The sequence below is a fragment of the Argiope bruennichi genome, chromosome 9 (genome assembly GCF_947563725.1).
Source record: "Argiope bruennichi chromosome 9, qqArgBrue1.1, whole genome shotgun sequence".
In the NCBI taxonomy this organism is placed as follows: Eukaryota; Metazoa; Arthropoda; class Arachnida; order Araneae; family Araneidae; genus Argiope; species Argiope bruennichi.
Window position 1 is genome coordinate 24,910,135 of NC_079159.1, and position 20,035 is coordinate 24,930,169.

The 20,035-nt window shown below is 29.0% G+C and overlaps 1 protein-coding gene across 1 annotated transcript in view; it reads right to left on the minus strand.

The window, feature by feature from the left end:
• The window catches only part of LOC129984235 (hemicentin-1-like), a 769,108-nt gene that overhangs the window by 79,810 nt on the left and 669,263 nt on the right, over positions 1 to 20,035 (minus strand). The window contains exon 9 of the mRNA XM_056094068.1: positions 18,730 to 19,029. Within this exon, the coding sequence (XP_055950043.1) occupies positions 18,730 to 19,029 (300 nt within the window). The remainder of the gene's footprint in view (positions 1 to 18,729; positions 19,030 to 20,035) is intronic.

A 20,035-nucleotide genomic window follows, 5' to 3' on the forward strand; every position in this document is an offset into this window, starting at 1 on the left:
TTGTTATCAGTTTGGTGGGATTACAAAGGAATTGCCTACTTTAAACTCTTACCACCCAACCGAACGATCAATTCTGATGTCTACATTGAACAACTAACGAAATTAAATAATGCAGTTGAAGAAAAGCGAACCGAATTGACAAATCGAAAAGGTGTTGTATTCCATCATGACAATGCAAGGCCACACACATCTTTGGTCACTCGGCAAAAATTATTGGAGGAGCTTGGTTGGGATGTTTTGCCACATCCACCATATAGTCCTGACCTTGCACCATCTGATTACTTTTTGTTTCGATCTTTACAAAACTCCTTGAATGGTAAAAATTTCAATAATGATGATGATGTCAAATCGTACCTGATTCAGTTTTTTGCTAATAAAAACCAGAAGTTTTATGAACGTGGTATTATGATGCTGCCTGAAATATGGCAAAAGGTCATTGATCAAAATGTGCAATACATTACAGAATAAAGTTATTTAGTTCCATGAAAAAATTGTCTTTGATTTTCTAAAAAAAATCCGCATTTACTTAGTTGCCACCCAATACTTACCGAATTTTGAGTCAAATCTCTCTGAGGATTGACCGTCTGTCGGTCTGTATATTTAGAGACATGTAAAATGCTATAACCCAATGAAGCAACGACTTAAATATATTGAATTTTATGTGGGATTTTCTAATTACAAGTGTAGTTTTGGGTCAAATTTCGATACAAATTTGATTTTCGATACTATTAATCGATGGCAGGATTTATCGCCAAAAAAAAAAAAAAAAAAAAAGACTCGCCAAGCATGACACGATACATTCAGTAAAAATACTAAATTCACGCCAAATGTTAAAATTTCGTAATTATTATATGCCAATGCTATGAAAGTCGTTTTCAGGATAAAACTTTTATTGCGAGAATGTTTTGGGGGATATAATTCCAGCTAGTTTGATGTAGTGACTGCTCCAATAATTGTACGTCGGTTCACACCCTCTTTTCTTATTGCAACTTATTGAGCAGAGCCTTAAGTCATTCTGTAATTAAATCCCAATTTCTTTTATTGAAGCTAAAATCTTTCAACAAACATATATTAATTTCACATGAAACTACAATTTTTTTTTTCAGAAATGAAGTTTTATTTTTGATACAGTTAAAAGTAAATATTGTAACAGGAAATCCGTCCGGTGAAAATTCTAACAAACTCCTATGCAAAATAATTCCATCTTATGTTACACGAAAACTTGAAACACTGATGAAGTTTACGCAAAATACTGCTTGCAGAAGTCAACAACACTCAAGCAACAAATGATTATTTAATAATCTCAATAACACGAAGTGTGAAGGAAGAATTCACTAGAAATCAACATTCCAAAGAAGGAAATGGTTAACAAAAGAAGGAATGTGTTTACAACCCATTCGAGTCTAACTCTATAATTTTTATAAACTCGAAGACGGGGCAAAGAAGCTTCTAGATGGATATCGTATCTTCTCCCATAATCGATATATGTCCAAAATTCTGATAGTTTTCAAGGATTTTTTCCTTTTATTCGCCATAGTCGCTAAATTTGCTGTCAATGCCTGGGCTCATTGACCTGATACCCGTCAGAATATCTGTAAAGCCCTCTTTCTAACTGCACGCGAAAGATATTTTACAGGTTTGTAGCATTATATGAAAACGATGATAATGATAGTATTAATTTTGTGAAATGTTTTAATAAATAATTCATTTTTTTTCAAATGAAACGATAAAAGTCACATATAAAATGAACCAAATTGCGATATTCAGTTAAATTTATTATTATTTCTACTAAATATAATAATTTATTATAACATGCACAATAGGTTAAAAAGATAATTCTTACACCGATGAGTTAAAAAACAGAAATGCTGAGGCCATTTATGAGTTGCTAACCTGTTTTATGTCTTGTAATAAAATAAAAGCTGATATTTCTGATTTGCTACAAAGGAGAATTGTTATTAGAGAATCCTGAATTCATGAATAATAAAACACCACAAAGCTTTGATTTGCGTCACAAATGACGTAAGAGGGAAGGAAAGACAATTTAGCTAATCAAAAGCTTTATGGTCTATTTCTAATTGTATTATCATCATAATAAAATCTGTTGTTTCTCTTAGGAAAGAACAATTATTTTCATAAACCTTTAAATCTAAGCATAATGAAGGAATTTTGGAATTGCCATTTGGGGATACTTTGGAAATTCTTTGAATCAATTATTCCTATGATGTTTAGAAAAAAGTAACAGAATATTGTTGTTATATGCCCTTCAATACTACTCATAAAAAGAAAAATAAGTCTGAAAAACTAAAATAAAGAAGCTCTATCTGTTAGAAGAGTAATTCAAAGAAGTTAAGTATCAATAACTGTAGACAGTATCCGCCATTAAAGGGATAAGTTTAATGTTTACATTTAATTTTTTTACAAATAATCATCCCCCTGTTGTATTTTTTAGGCATCTTATATTTTATAAATATTACCATTGCATATATTTCAAATTTAGCAAAATTTTATTATGTGTACGTAAAGTTTAGTACGTACTAAAAATTAGCAAAATTTTATTATGTGTACGTAAAGTTTAGTACGTACTAAAAATTAGCAAAATTTTATTATGTGTACGTAAAGTTTAGTACGTACTAAAAATTAGCAAAATTTTATTATGTGTACGTAAAGTTTAGTACGTACTAAAAATTAGCAAAATTTTATTATGTGTACGTAAAGTTTAGTACGTACTAAAAATTAGCAAAATTTTATTATGTGTACGTAAAGTTTAGTACGTACTAAAAATTAGCAAAATTTTATTATGTGTACGTAAAGTTTAGTACGTACTAAAAATTAGCAAAATTTTATTATGTGTACGTAAAGTTTAGTACGTACTAAAAATTAGCAAAATTTTATTATGTGTACGTAAAGTTTAGTACGTACTAAAAATTAGCAAAATTTTATTATGTGTACGTAAAGTTTAGTACGTACTAAAAATTAGCAAAATTTTATTATGTGTACGTAAAGTTTAGTACGTACTAAAAATTAGCAAAATTTTATTATGTGTACGTAAAGTTTAGTACGTACTAAAAATTAGCAAAATTTTATTATGTGTACGTAAAGTTTAGTACGTACTAAAAATTAGCAAAATTTTATTATGTGTACGTAAAGTTTAGTACGTACTAAAAATTAGCAAAATTTTATTATGTGTACGTAAAGTTTAGTACGTACTAAAAATTAGCAAAATTTTATTATGTGTACGTAAAGTTTAGTACGTACTAAAAATTAGCAAAATTTTATTATGTGTACGTAAAGTTTAGTACGTACTAAAAATTAGCAAAATTTTAATGCATGCAGGCAGCTTATTCGTATCAGATTCGTTTGTCACAAGATACAAATAATATTCATTAATTACAAAAGAGAATATGTGTGTGTGTGTGTGTGTGTGTGTGTGTGCGTGTGTGTGCGTGTGTGTGCGTGTGTGTGTGTTGGTTGACTGTTTAAGTTAATACTAATGAATCCATAAAAATAGGCTTTGGAAAGTAGGAATGTGCACTTTGTAAAGATATTTTTTGAAAATTTAATTAATAATTAAGTGATACTGGAATATTTTTCTGAGTTAAATTCGGTAATATTACTGAAGAATTTTAAAATTGAAATTAAAAAAAATTATAATTTTAATAACATCAGTTTAGTTGCCATCCAAAAGTTTCCCTAAATTTTAAATAACTAAAAATTTTTTTTGCATAATTTTCAATAACGTATTTTATTATTGATAAAAAATGTAAATCGTTTTCATTCTTTCATCAGTATTCAAAGTCGTTATTTTCTTTCACAGTTAAAAGATAAAGAAGAAAGATTCTGTTTATTATTTTCACAATTTATATAAAGAAAATTCTGTTTATTATCTTCAAAATTTACACGAAGAAATCAGAAAATGAAATAAAAACAATTTAGTATTTATCACAATTTAAATCTTAAAAATAATTTATTAAAGGTATAATAAACATCAACTTGTTCATAAGAAATTTCACAGAAATTAAAAATGACAAATGTTTTTGGTGGATCAACTGGTCATACAAAGTGGCTAGGTAATAATTTAATTTAATAATTCATTCATTATGCGCCATATATGCTGAAAAAGGGTTTCCAAGCAAGGATTACATGAATATCAGCTAAGGTGGGATCAGAATTTCAAACGAGATGTTTATGAAATGTTTGTAAAAATTTTGTTGCAGCGTGTTTCTATAACAGGAAAAAATAAATTTAGATGTAATATTTTACATTAGATATAATTTTCATTAAAAAACTTATTTATTCTCTTTTTTAAAACTCAGATTTCAACAGTTTTCGGTATTGAAAATTACTCAGTTCCGTTAAGTTATCTATTTATAATATCTCAGAAATTATCAAATACTTAACAAACATTAATTCATGAAACATTTTAAAAATTCATGCTAATGTGGTTTCTTTCACTAACTGCAGAGTAAATACACTTAATTAGGTGCAATTAATTAAGTAAATATAATTAAGAAATAACTTCATTAGTAAGATAAATTTTAGTTTTTTGGTCTAACATTTCAGAAATAAAAAAATATAACAAACTGGTGGAATAGAATATTTTCATTTTATCTAAGTAAACATATTATGCATTAATATTAGTAAGATTATTACATGATAACAAGTCAAAATAATTAAATGTTTACATTTCATCATTTAAAAAAATACTTTTCTAATTAAGAATTTTTTAAGATACATATCTATACAAATTACTGGCTTTAAATATACAGTTGTTGTTTGTTCTTGTCAACTGTACTTAAGACATGCACAATTAGGGAGTTTTATAATTCTATGGAAATCATCTGATACTTTAAGGTGAGCATCGTTGACTATTATCTAACTAACAAGTTGGATAATAGCCAACGATACTTTATTCCATAAGAAAACCCGAAAACAGAGGTAGAAAATTACAGCCAAAACGATGAAGAAGACAGAACTTGTAAAAATACACTAGGAGACTGCAAAAAACTCATTAAATAATAGTACCCACAACATTGCTCAGCTTAAAACAACTGGAGAGGTTTTTCTGTAATCAACATTACAAAGAAAAAATTAAATTCTCATGTCACCAATTTGTCTTTTATAGTTTCTCAATAAGAGTCAGAAGCAAAACAAGGACATTTTTTGAAAATTTCTAGAAGGATCTTCGGATCTCGGTTCATAATAAAGATGTCTTCATAATTCTTGAATTTTCTAAAACTTCCGTTTTTATTGCTAAAGTCACCAAAATCATCGAAAAACCAGCAAATGTTCGCAAAGTTCGTCGTAAAGACTGGAATGTCATTAGTCCGGCAAATATTCAGTAGCAGTTAACATACATTTAAATATCTCTTACTGACTTTGAGAACAGCTATGCAAGGAAGCAATTTTAAAATCCGTAACTAAGTTCATACTAATCCGTAGATCATTCCATTGATTAATTTAATCGCAGGAAAAAGTTCTATATATGTGCAAAGAAGTAGTAAAAGATTATATTTTCCAGATTAGTTTGAAGCTCCAATTCTTTAAAAATGAGGCAGAATATGATTCTGTCCAATCTATCTTAAAACTCGTGAATATTATACATCTCACCATACATGTCATTTGTGATGTAAATTGCTGCTTTTCACAAGGAATAGGAATATATTATGAAGACAGAAAACACTGAGATGGGTTCTGTTCATACGTATTAAGAAATGTTTTTAAATACTTACTCTTGCAATTACAAAAAGAAGTAAAACACTACCTAAAAGAGCGCATCAAAAGCTCAAACAACCAATGGGGATATCATTAACTGACTACGCCGACCCGCCCGTAGGCCCACGTATAAAATTGAATGACTGGACCACCGCTACAACAGCACTAGCGGGAACTGTGGTTGAGACCACAGTACAACCCTTCCCTAGGAAAATATGTCCCGTCATGGATGGGCGGTGGCCAGCCACCACCTCTTCACACCCACCAGGGCGGCAAGAACTATCCACTATACAAGAAGCTTTTCATCCTCATTTTGAGGTGCCTTCCCTACCCCAGTGGGATAACCAATAGGGATATTTTAATAGTCTTTACTGAATATGTGAAAATAATTATCAGAAATTTTAATTCATTGGTTTTTTTTTTTTAATTTATTCATGTGTATTTGAATTATGCTATTTTTCGGTTCCTGTGATTATGATAATATATGTAGATACATTGTCTTACGTTATTTCTATTGGGTGTTTAGTACATTTAAGCAATATTACAATTCCTTTTCTCAGAAAAAATAAGACGAGGGCCATTTGGGGACTGAGTTTTGTGCTGTAGTCTGATGACGAGGACAACTAATCTGGCGGCTCTTTTCATTTTTACACTACAGCGGTGGATGGACGTTTGACTTCCTGCAAATTTACTTCTCAACAGGAGGGAGGAGGTTAATGGTAATTCTTCCTTGGAATGAAACTCGAACCCATATTTTATTTTTAGAGAATCCCACATGAGAGTTGTATATTTCGCAGTATATTGAAAACAACAACAACAAATATATGGTCTTGTGTATTAATTACATGATATTATCTAACATTAGTTAGGAAAATATCCTCCCGCGTGAATCTAGCGTTTCGACTTAAAATAGAAATTTATAATCTTTGATTTTTTTTGGAGATTAATTACTAGCCTTGTAGTTAAAAAACAAATACTAGATAATTTGGGGCATATTTTGACGCCTTTTTTCCCAATAGAGTAAAGCTGAAATTTAATAAAAATCTATAACTGTAGTCACGAGATCGCACAATCAAATTTCATTTAATATAATCATTTCGTTTCTGTAGTATAGGGCTTACATGCATAAAAAAGTAAATATCGACAGACGATTAATTTCCTGACGAATTTCGTTCCACGTTTGATACAGATGCACACTGTAGATTATATAACTGTGTAAATTTTACGACTAATTATTATAACACTGTATTATACAATTATTTTAACACTGTAGACTATATACCTATTAAATTTTATTCATCATATTTTTTACTGTTAATTGTGTTTATTTGAACTCGAGCAGTTGAACAGGTGGACTTTCTCTGAATGGAATTTTTTCAAAATTTGATAAAAATCTACAAATTTGACGCATTGTCCGTGTATTTAGGTTCATCCGTGTAACTGAAAGTGTTTTTGATTTATCGCTTTCATAAAAAGACAGAAATGATACTAAATATGTGTATTTTTGGATTCAAGTAATCATTTGTAATAAAAAATAGAAAGCCAATTTTGTTGCAAACAAGGAAATAAAAATAAAAGCCCTGAAAACAATTCCACTGCAATCGTTCACACTGTCTCCATGAACATATGAGGAAAATTAGACAGTTCTATAAGTTTCTGTAACAGAGCAAAAACACGTGAGGTTACGAACAATTTATAGATTTCGTTGGAACATTGACAAATGAGATGGAGCAAAATGTTTATCAGGTGCAGTCATGTGTTTATTTGCACGCAAAAAGGAGAACTTACTCTGAATAGATTTCTTTCAAAATTTGATAAAAACTACACATTTGGAGTAGAGTCCGTGTATTGAGATTCTGTCGTCTAGCTCAAAGTGTTTATGAGATATTGCTTTCTTAAACAGAGTGACAGATAGACATAATTATAAAAATGTATTTTTTTTGCAAACAATTTTTTTTATTGCAATAAAAAATAGAACATGCGATTTCATTGCAAACAATTTAATAAAAATAAAACAATGGAAGCATAAAGCCCTGAAAACTATTCTATTAAAATCGCGCATGTTGTCTTCAATGTAAGGAAAATTAAATAGTTCTATATATAAGTTTCTGTAAAAGAGCATGAAAACGCGCGGTTACGAACAATTTACAGACTTCGTTGGAACTTTGACAGATGAGACGGAGCAAAAGGTTTACCATTTGTAGTTAGCGTGTTTATTTGCACACAAAAGAGCGGATTTCCTCTGAATATATTTCTTTCAAGATTTGATAAAAACAAATTTCGTGTCCATGTATTTAGGTTCGTCCGTCTAGCTGAAAGTATTTTAAAGATATCGCTTTCTTAAATAGACAGAGCGATAGACACACATCATTCTGAAAATGTATTTTTGTGGATTCACGTAATAATTTGTAATAAAAAAATGGAGCTGGCGATTTTATTACTAACACGGAATAAAAAATAAAACCATGAAGGCATAAAGAAATGAACAAAATTCTACTGAAATCATTCACATTGTTTTGATCAAAGCAAGGAAAATTAAACAATTCTATAATTTTATGTAATAGAAAAAGAGCACGTGAGGTTACGAATAATTTATAGATTTCGTTGGAGAACTTAGACAAATGAGATGGAGCAAAATCTTAATAAATGAAATGGAAAAGTCGGAAATTTGTAACAAAAATAGCGAAATTTTATTAAATGGAAATTATCTTTTGTAATATAGATATTAAATACCATGCAAAGTATCATCAAAAATCTTCAGAAACTTTTCAAAATGGGAGATTCGTTAAATCGAAGGGAAACCAAACATAACTTTTTTGTGCCATTTCCCCTTAAATTTCCAAGAAATCTAATTATATTTTAGACGTGGGTTGAATTTAATAATATCTTAATATTATTCAAATTTCGAAGCCAACATCGTTTAATTCACGCTTCCTTGTTCCATCAAAGAAGGAATTAATTTCAAAGTTTTAATGAAATAAGTTAATTATCTCAGGAATTTTAATTTAACTTATGACAATTCTCTGGGGAAAAGTAATTGAAACAAGTATTCCATATGCTCAGGTTCCACTATTTCGAAAGCAATTACGACCCTTTATAGTCACGCATCTTGGATTCATTGTGGCTTTTGTGGCTGGAATGACGCCCGATAATTCAAGTAATTTTGATAAGAAATGTAATTTAGAAAATTAGGAAATGAATAAAGATTTAGAAAATTTCTTTTACCTCATATCTTTACGTCTTTTTCTCTATAGCTAACTTTCTTTTAATTAATAACTTTCTAGTAAAATATGTAACGTTGGAAAGGACATTTTAAGTTCGAAAATTTTTTATTCTTGTTCTTTAATTTCAGCAATCAGAATAAAAATGAAAAATAAAAAAAGTAATAAGAATAAAAAATAAAATTAGAATAAAAATGTAAAAATAATTTTATCATTTAAAGCTTTTATTATCGTTGAAGATATGATTTCCATGATCTTTGGAGTTTGAAAAGTATACATTTTTCTACTTCTAACTTGCACTTTTCCTCCCTTGAAAATTTTAAATTCTTATTTCTTTGATGTACAAAATTTGAAGACTTAGAATTTGTTACATTAAGTTTTCAATATTATTACCTACGTTTGAATGATAATACTGACGAAAATTTTAGCATATCTCGCAATATATCTTTTAAAAGTAATATATACACATATTTGAAAGATTTTTTTTCTTTTACTGAAAATTTTAATATAAGGTGAGAGGTACTTTATTTAGAATAAAAATGAACCTTCTTTCATTGCTTGCTCTGCCTGTATTTATGAGATTTTCTAAAAATATTAAATGTTTATCAGGTAAAATTATAGTTAATAAAAGCTTATAAAAAGTATAAAAGTTTATAAAGTTTAAAAAGTATAAAAGTTTACAAAAAGTATAAAAGTTTATAAAGATTATAAAAAATATAAAGGTTTATAAAGTTTATAAAAAGTATAAAAGTTTATAAAATTTATAAAAAAGATAGTTTTAAATGTATTTTTTGATAGTTCTTTAAAATTATGATATGACTATTTGGCAGTTATGGTGTATTCTTTTCCATTTGTTCAATAAATTTTAGTGTAAAATGATGGGTACTTTTTTAGAATCAAAATGAATCTTATTATTATCGTTATTTTATCTGTATGTATAAGCGCTTCTAAAAACACCATGTGCTTATAAAATTAAAGGTATATATAAAAGCTATTGAAAACGATAGTTCTAAATGTATTCTTTGAAAGTTCTTTAAATTATGATATTCCTATTTGGCAGTTATGGTTTGTTCTTTTTTATTTGTTAAATACATTTTAGTGTAAAGTGAGATGTACTTTTTTAGAATCAAAATGAATATTCTATCATTATTTTATCTGTATTTATAAGCGCTTCTAAAAATATCAAATGCTTATAAAATTAAAGGTACAAATAAAAGATCATAAAAACGATAGTTTTAAATGTATTTTCTGATAGTTCTTTAAATTATGATATTGCCATTTGGCAGTTATGGTGTGTTCCTTTCAATTTGTTAAATATAATGAATAAATTGTATTGGAAGCTGTCGACAAGAAACAATTAATATGGTGACAAATTGAGAATGTTATTTGGCGACAATTAAATTTGGCTGTGTGGCATTGAAATGGAACATGATTTTGTAAACCAAATTAAATTGGTGAAAATCAAGACAGTAAATATTTTTATGGGTTTGTAATTTTGATTCCCTGTGCAATTAGTTTCAAGGTAAAGAAGAGAGTTTTATATATATCTCTAACGAATACTGAATTGATGACGGATTAACATAGTTTATGATATCATATTTTATTTCAATTTTCGTTACTATTGATGCTTACTGACAATCTGCATAAAAATTGCCCCAGGAGTATTTATAAATCTGGAAATAACATGTGTATTTCGACAAAAGCGACATGAAAATTGTATCTGCCATTTTGCATTCTACATCGAAGTCGTTCCCTAAATTTCAAAATTAATTATTTCTTAAGAAGCGTAATTATATAACAAGCTTTAACATCAGTTTTCACCATTTTCTTCTTAGTAAAGTATCGAATAAATATGATTTATATACCTTCTTAAAGAGCAATTGTATTTTAAATGATATATTATAATTTACAATTTTGTCTTCATTTTAATAAATTTTTCAAAATATATTTTTTAGAAGTAATTTATAAAAGTAATATGCATCATTGTAACTAAATTGAAACCAATTTTATTGTTTTATCAAATTTTTCACTCGTGCAGTTTTGCTCCTATTAAAATTAAAATAAAATATTGCTTTTTATGAATATAAGAGGTTCAAAGTACAGCGATGGAAAGGAACAAAAAAAGTGTTTAGCTGTCAGAAGTGTTTGTCTCTCGACATGTGAACATGTGAAGGCTCCCTTTTTTATGATATTGTGTTCAACTTCCGGATCTTGAATCTAGATTCATATAGCATTTCAAATTTAATTTAATCAATTTGATTAATGTGCCTAAAAAGTTTTTAAATAACTTTTCATTTATAGTATATTAAAAACGAAATTATTTCTTTTTCCAAATATATAGATATTCCATATCTTATCAACAAATCAAGAAAATTTAGATTTTGAACCAAGTCTTATAAACCCAGCATCCAATCTAATCAAGTTCTATCCAGTCCAGTCCAAACCAATCGAATCCAATCCAATCACTCACTTAGAAAGATTTCATTTTTCTAGAACATATCTTCTCCAAAAAAGAGCTTCTGTTCACCAGACATGTGCCCAAGACATCAGAATTTAATTTCTAAATTTTTAACCGAGACACCAGCAGCATTTCAAATATGATTTAATCGCCTTCAATGATTACAGAAGGATTTGTATGAATAAGTTTTAATACATGTATACAATGTACTGAATTGCAAATTACATACATATTTTAATTTATAAATATAAAACTTTAATTTATATCTTACATTTTCTTTGTATTATTTTTTAAAATTAAATTCTGCCTGTTTTTTTCGCTTTGCATTATGAAACTGAAACTTTCAGGGATTCTTCGAATAAATGTTATTTCTAATACTAATACATTTAAATTTAATAATCTTTAAAAATTTGCTTTAGAATGTAAAATTTATGTGACATTTTGAAAAATATAAAAATGTTTAAATGATGACAAAAAAGGAATTCGAATTGAAAATATTCTTTGAAGAAAGTCACATTTGATTAGATCGAACGTCATTAAATGTGATATATTTAATATCATTAAAATGTTATACGTTTTGGTAATGAAACAAGTTGAATTACTTGTTTTTACTAGTTTTTTTCCTCAGGTTTTTTTTAAAAAATATTTTTGAGGTTGTTCATTAATAATCAGACTTTGTCATATTTCATTTCGAATATCTAAATGCAATACATTAATTAGAAGCATAAAAACGTGTGGGCAATATCTTTTCTCTCTGAAATTAACGTGCATGCTTTAGAAAACTAACAAAGAACTTTCCTGTGTTTAAGAAAACAAATGAACTCATACAGAAAAAAGTAGTCCTGGAAAACAATAAGCAAAAAAATATGAAATAAATTAAGTAAAAACAACCTCTAAAAATATCAGCGAAAACTTTTGAATAAATAAACGAAGCGAGGCAGCAAATAAAACATTTATATTTCTTCATTAACCGAGCGAAAACTTGCATCATTTTTGTCCATCACAAAATTAAGCATCAGTAATTTACGTCGCAAATTCAAATTAACAGTAAAATATATCTCGAGCAAATGATTATTTATTGCTACAGTCTGGGCGGGTTCTGCATTCACTGCTCGAGGTTTACAGTACAGTTACAGTTTATTTTTTTTCATCCAAATAATTTATTTCTTCTTAATCAACGTCACTGCCCCTCACTTATTACTTGCCGGTGACAAATAAGTCGGCTAGAAGTAAAAGACAAAACAAACATTTATTCATTCCGGTACGAAATTGAAAAGACACCCCAGAGAATGGGCTTGGCTTTGTTTTTATTCTGTCTCTGCAGCTGCGAGATGGTATATTTAACGATGCCTTTCCCCGCGTTTGTAAGAGTGTTTTACATTTTTCTGTTGCCAGTTCCATCGAAAATGTTTTTTTTCCTTCTTCTTCGGGTTCTTCACATTTGCCTATAAAAACACCAACCGAATACGAGATTCAACTCTGTTTCTGTTTTAGGAAATGAAGAATGTTTTTTTTTTTAATTTCTAGTTAAATTTGATGCTGTTTTGCTTTTTATTTCTTAAGTTTAACAAATGATTTTTTTCCGTTTCGGTTGACGGTGGTACATTTTGTTTCGGATACCGTACTAAATGATGGTCTTTTTTGCAATTTAAAAGCTGGAATATAGTCGACAATGTTTTATTTATTTATTATTTTCCAATGTTTTCACATATTTTTACTATTTGGGAAATAAAATATCGTAGAATATTTGCTTTAAAATGGTTTCATGTAAAGGAAAATGCACTTATATAATTTTAATTTTTCAAATTTCGGTTGTTTTCAGAATTGTTATTGATTTAAAGGGTGTCCCAAAATTAACGCAAGATTTGAATTTGCCACCATTCGTGCAGTAAATTGTCGTCAATTCTATTAAAAAATCCATCTGACAGCTGATAGCTTAGGATTAGTAAAAATAGAGCGTTATACGATAGAACAGGAAATTTTCATTGTTGAATATTATTTTAAAAATAAAGAAAATCTGGCTGCTACAATTCGAAAATTTGAGAATTGGTCCCCTAGACTGTGTGATTTAACGCCATTTGATTTCTTTTTATGAGGTTCTTTGAAGTCAAAAATCTATTCCAACAGGTTCACAAGAATATTTTGCATTGAAGAAGGAAATTCAACTCTGCACCGACGAAATTCAGCCATATTCATGCAAAATAGTCATGGAAGATTTCGACAAAAGGGTGCGCATGTGCAGTAAAGCCGTGGATGCCATTTGCCTTATGTGTTATCCCATACATAACCCTATCCTGTGCACTTTACGATTCAATGAAAATATAACAATTTGAAGAAAAAAAATTCCTGTGATTTTATTTATTTAATTCAAATATTGAGTTAACACGTTGTTCTATTGTATAATGGTACATTTTTACTTACTAAACTATCAGTTACCAAATGGTTTCTTAATAAGGTTGTCAACACATTTACTGCACGAATGGTAGCAAATTCAAATCTTGCGATAATTTTGGGACACCCTTTATAAGCATTCGAAAAATATCTAATATTTTATGGAGAAATACAAAAAAGAAACAATTTTTTCTTTACCTCTTCAGAAATTTAAACAAAATGTTATGTAAAATCTCCGGAAGAAACAAAATGTTATGTGTAATCTCCGGAAGAAAAGACTAAAAGGAGCACATGTAAAACTGTGAAAGGAAAAACCAAATATTTCGAAAACATTAATTACATTTATACTTGCATCAACACTGAATGCATTTTTAAGGGGAAAAAAAACAAGCAAACTGTGCATATTTAAGTAAATAAATCAAAATAAATAATATAATTTTGATGGTACAATATAAGAATTTACATTGTTTTGATGTAAAGCCTTTTGAATAAAGAAGAACAAAAACACAACAATTAAGTTTTTTGCGGAATAATACTTTCGGAGACTAAAAAAGCAATTCGATGTTTTAAAGAAATGCCGAAAACATAAGGTATTTAGTTCAACAACTTTTTAAAAGTATTCAAAAATCTTCACAATAAAAGTTTTTATATTATAAAGGTTAGATAATTTTTAGATATCCTAATTAAATGGAAATTAGATGAATTCTAAAATTTTTTTTCCGTCTTCGAAAATTAAAATGTAACCTTTGATTTAAAAATTCAATTAGATACTTTATTTTAATTTAAACTACATATTGGAAATAAACTTTTTTTATTTAATTAAGTTGAAGTAGTTAAAAATTGATCAAGGGTTTTTAAAAAGGTAGTAGTCTTTATTGTAATACAATTAGCTTACGTCAGTTGGGTGATATAAAGTATTTCCTAATTACAAAAATTATTATGAAAAAACCATTGAATACAACATCGTAAAATTTTTAGTATGGGAAAAATCATGTTTTTAAATTATCTTTAGTTCAACAGATAGAGCAACTAATACAAAAATTGTGATTTCGCATTCAATTGTTACCAAAGTGGCATGAAAAAGGAAAAAGTATAATAGGTTTTTTTGGTTCCATGAATTGAAATCGGCCATTGTTGTTCAATATCAATTTTGAAGTAATGGGAATCGTAGTTACTCGTAAATAAAGGAGAAAGTATTTGCAAAATAAGTTGAAGATACTGATACAAAATTAAGATTACAGATGGTGTGAGAGTCATTGACGTCAATGGTTTTATTAAAATTTTTATAAACACTTGTGCAATATATCGCAGTAACCGTCTGCCAAATTATAAAAGTTTTTTACAATAACATTTTGCGATCAGGTCAGACTTTGTAACAAACCTATACAATCATCTGGAAGCATGATTTCTTAATAGACAGCATGGTTTCAAGTTAATATTAGATACGAAGATAACGATTATTTTAGTCATCATATTAAATGCATAACGTGTTGGAAAATGTTTTATGAATCTTGGTGCAGAATATGAAAGACATCAAAAGTGCCAATGTCATATTGACAACGTTTTGGCATATGTTTTATGAATCTTGATGCAGAATACTAAAGACATCAAAAGTGCCAATGTCATATTGACAACGTTTTGGCATATGTTTTATGAATCTTGGTATAGAATATGAAAGGTATTAAAAGTACCAATATCATATTGACAACGTTTTCTTATATGTTTTATGAATCTTGGTGAAGAATATGAAAGGCATCAAAAGTGCCAATGTCATATTGACAATGTGTTGGCATATGTTTTATGAATCTTGGTGCAGAATATGAAAGGCATCAAAAGTGCCAATGTCATATTGACAACGTTTTGGCATATGTTTTATGAATCTTGGTACAGAATATGAAAGACATCAAAAGTGCCAATGTCATATTGACAACGTTTTGGCATATGTTTTATGAATCTTGGTGCATAATATGAAAGATATCAAAGGTGCCAATTTTTACTGATTTGCAACACATCCTCTTCTCATTAGTTTTAATGTCGACATTTTTAAAAATTCATTTAAAGGAGAATCTACATAAAAAGTCGTACCCAATAATATACAAAACAACAGCATTTTAAACAACAAGAGCATTTTTATAGCATTTTAAAAGAGAGAGAGAGAGAAAAAAAAAGCTTTTCAGTTATGAACATTTTTAAGTTTGCATAATTTTTTCTGTTGTTTGAATTGTTTTTTAAAGTATTTTAAGCATGTTTCATAGTCATGTACGTTAAATATTTTAAGCAGTATCACAATTATTATTTATCATTTCAGTTACTACATTAATACTGCGACAGTATTAAGTACAGATTTTTGTGGGCGTGATCGCTGTTACATAATTAAAAGAAAATTTTTAAAATAAAATAAGGATTGACAAATTAAATTTAAAATAAGACCGTGATACGGTGCTCGTGACTAGAGGTTCGAGTCTTCTTTAAATTTATTTTAGGAGCATTCTCTCTATATATAAAATGAAAGAAAAATGTTACTTATACCTATCTATCTCTATCTTTACAATTAATAAAAATGAATGTGTGTGTGTTGGCGTTCTACCCGCTAAGTTGTCTGATCTAAAGCAAACAAAGCTATGGATTTAGGTACTATATAAAATGTAGGGTAAGAACTGAATTTTTAAAAATTTTGATCAATTAAAAATTAAGTGAACATTTGATATTTTGTCAAAACTTTAAAAAATATTAATTAAAGAAAAATTATTTTTGCATTGTATTAATATTTAAAAAATTACCATTTCATTGAAATCAATTTTTTTGAAGCAATAATTTTTTCTAATTTATTTAATTTGAAAAAATTATTTTAAATATATTTCATAACAATATATTTCCTTGTTGAAATGGAATTCATGCCGTTTCTATTGTTACCACTTGTTTTTCATTCTGGGTTTATTTTTCATTCATTGTTCAACTTATTATTTAATATTCACTGAGCTTCAGTACAAAATATGTTAATATAATTCTTAAAAGTTTGTTGCATTAACAACTAGTCGTCTTTAGTGTTCAAATGGTTAGCCGTGAACATTTGTTATATTTATTATCAAATAAATCGTTTAGATATAACTTCATGTCTATGATTCCGCCAAATCGTTAGATTCATTTTAATTGCTTTACATATATTCTTTTTATTTTGTATTGAACCTTATGAATGGAGGACAGTCCCATAAATCATAACGTTATTAAAAATGTGTCCGGTTCATTTATCTTCTAAATTTCGCGGCATCGCAACTTCACTTTATTTTACATTCATCTTTATTATTAGTAAAGATTAATATTTAAATTCAGAACTAAGCAATGGTGAAATTTTTAAAAATGCTCCCGATTTAAACTCAACTGTTTTTTCCTGTGATATAATTGAATTTATAAAAATAGTAATCGAAAATTAAATAAATGCGTAACACAATGAACAGAATGTTATAAATATTGTTACGAAATTTCCGAGACTCGTTTGGATAGTGGAAGTGATATGGTGTGGAAAATGCTCAATCAGCAGGCGGCAGCAGAAAAAAACAACAACGACGTTTATTTACACGAAGACACACAGGACAGCACAAAGACGACAACTATATACAGCTCAGAGAAGACAATTATCTTCAACCGAGACGTGCACACAACAAGACTCTACTGCAGACAGTAGCGCACAGCTTAGTTCAGCACTAGTTTGACTCCGTCGCTGCTCTGCTAATCTCTGGAAGACTCGTTCTTCAACGTCGATTCAGACTACCACTACCGGCAGCTGCAGACTGCCTACTTTTATAGGTCTCAGGAGGTGGGGCTAGAAGCCTCTCAACCAATCAAGAACCTTCGAGGAGTATCTCGGTTCCTAATGAACGGATCTGGAAAATTCTCGATGTTTCGGGTATAATCTATTTTGGCGCCAAAGTCGCCAAATGGTTGCCAAGTTTGTCGCCAAGCTCTGGGACCTCCGACGCGACACCCGGACTCCGTCCAATACAGATGACTGTAAAACAGTCTTTCTGATGATGGAACCAACTATGCTGGGAAGCAGCCTCACAGATTCGTAACAATATTCTAAAATAGTATGAGTTATATCACACATTGACTACTCCGATTCGCTCTGAGGATACGGATAAAATCTAAATGATCGGATCGACATTGCATTGATGGGAACTAAGGGCTGTTACCGGCATTGGAACAACCCTTCCTGTGAGAAGCATATCCCGTCATCGATAGGGAGCAGTCGAACCGACACCATTCTGGCAAGAACCAACCACCATGCCGGAAGCTTCTTATCTTCATGTCTGAAGTACTTCCTGAAGGGATAGTGCGTGTTGAGTTGCATATCTATTTGAACTTGAAGCTTAAAACTATTTGGCAGAAAAATGCATTAAGTACAAATTGCACAAAATATTTCCTTAAAATTTTTAGTCTTCATAAATATTGGCGAACCAATTGGTACTAAAGTATTAGTAATAATAAATATTTGTTATATTTTCTGTTCACCAAATTAAAGCACTTCTAAAGAAAAAAAATAATTTTTTTTTTCTTACATGAGATGAATCTCACAACAAGGGCAATCAGACGCCATAAAAGAAACATCATAGAATTCATGAACCCTTTACTTAGTAAATCATTTTACCATTCATTTTTCACATTTATTTTTGAACCATTCGTTAAGTTTTGGTACAGAATAAACCCAGGAAGAAGAAGAAAAAAAAAAGCCTTTTTAATTAATTAAAATAATTCAATTAATTAAATTAATAATAAAAGATTTTTAATGTTATTTTTAGTTCGCATATACTGCTTTCTATCGGAAATAACTTCTTTGTTTCTTTCAAATAATGTTAGAAAAAATAGTCACATTGTGGTAATATCAGCCGATTTCAAGTACTGTCGGTAAATAAAGGGTTAAAAGATCTTCTTCAAATTTAATAATACCTGTTTGCCTTTCAGCAGAAAATAACGTCGACGCCGTTAATGCGACTGAAGTACTCCTTCCCTTGGCATTGGAAGAATACACCACCACGATGAAAGAAGTGCCCGCAGGAAGCCCCCTGACGATGAAGCTGGGATTATCGTGCGATGTTACGTTTGCCAGGAGCTGCTCCCTTCTCATACTGTAGATTTCAAGGTGAAAAGACTGCTTGCTGCCGCCGTCATCACCGATGTCGCAGGACAGGGAAAGGGAGCTGAAAGACTGGTTGGTGATGGTGCAGTTTTGAAGTGGTTCTGGAGGTCCTTGAAAAAGAAGAGATGATGCAGGGTGTTTCAAAACATTCCGACAAACTTACAGGTAATTTACATAAGATTATATTGGCAAACACATTATATGTACTTGCTGGACGGAATTGTTTGGCCTAATATGGGATTGCTTTATATTTAGGCACATACTACGGGGAAAATAATAACATAGGATGATTCAAAAGTTCTGGAAAACTTTGCAGCTTTTTTCAATGTAATCAGAAACAAAATATATGATCCTATTCCAGAAGAATTTATTAAAAAATATTTTAAGATGTTATAATTTTCACTTTTTCTATAAAATATATTGAAAAGAAACCACACACACATCTATTCAACCATAATATACCAGTTAAAGGAAGAAAGAAACTATAATTCTATCTACTCTTTAAATATTGGAGTTCAGTTATTTCGAATTTTGAAGCAATGGAACCATTTTAAAAGCATACATATATTAATAGTTCAGGAGCAACAGACTGTGTTGAGAAATTACTATATGATATTTCAACATACAAATATGAATTATATTTTACGAAATTTTTTGTACGTAGATTTTATATATTTTTTGCACGTAGATCAAAATTTAGAATTTGTGAAAACAACAATAACAGATATAAATGATAGTAAAAATATAAATTGTTCAGACAAGAAAAATCAATATAACTCCCCTAACAATGAATGCAGAAATAAAATTCGAATAGTTTTAAAAAGAAAAGTGTTCAGAAATTAAAAAATAATGAATAAAAAATAGCTCATCTATCTTGTTTCTCTTAGAATTTATAACAAGCATTATATAACTAACAATTTAAGATTGAATTATTGCTTAAAATATTCTTATTATAAAACTATAACTTTTTTCTAACAGTTACAATGAACTACCATTACTAATAATTTATGAAGTTCGGATAATGTGCTTTAAATGAATGTTCCAATTGTTATCAAACTGTTATCTATAGTACTATATAAATGTGAAAGATAGGATGGATGGATGTTTATTAGTCAA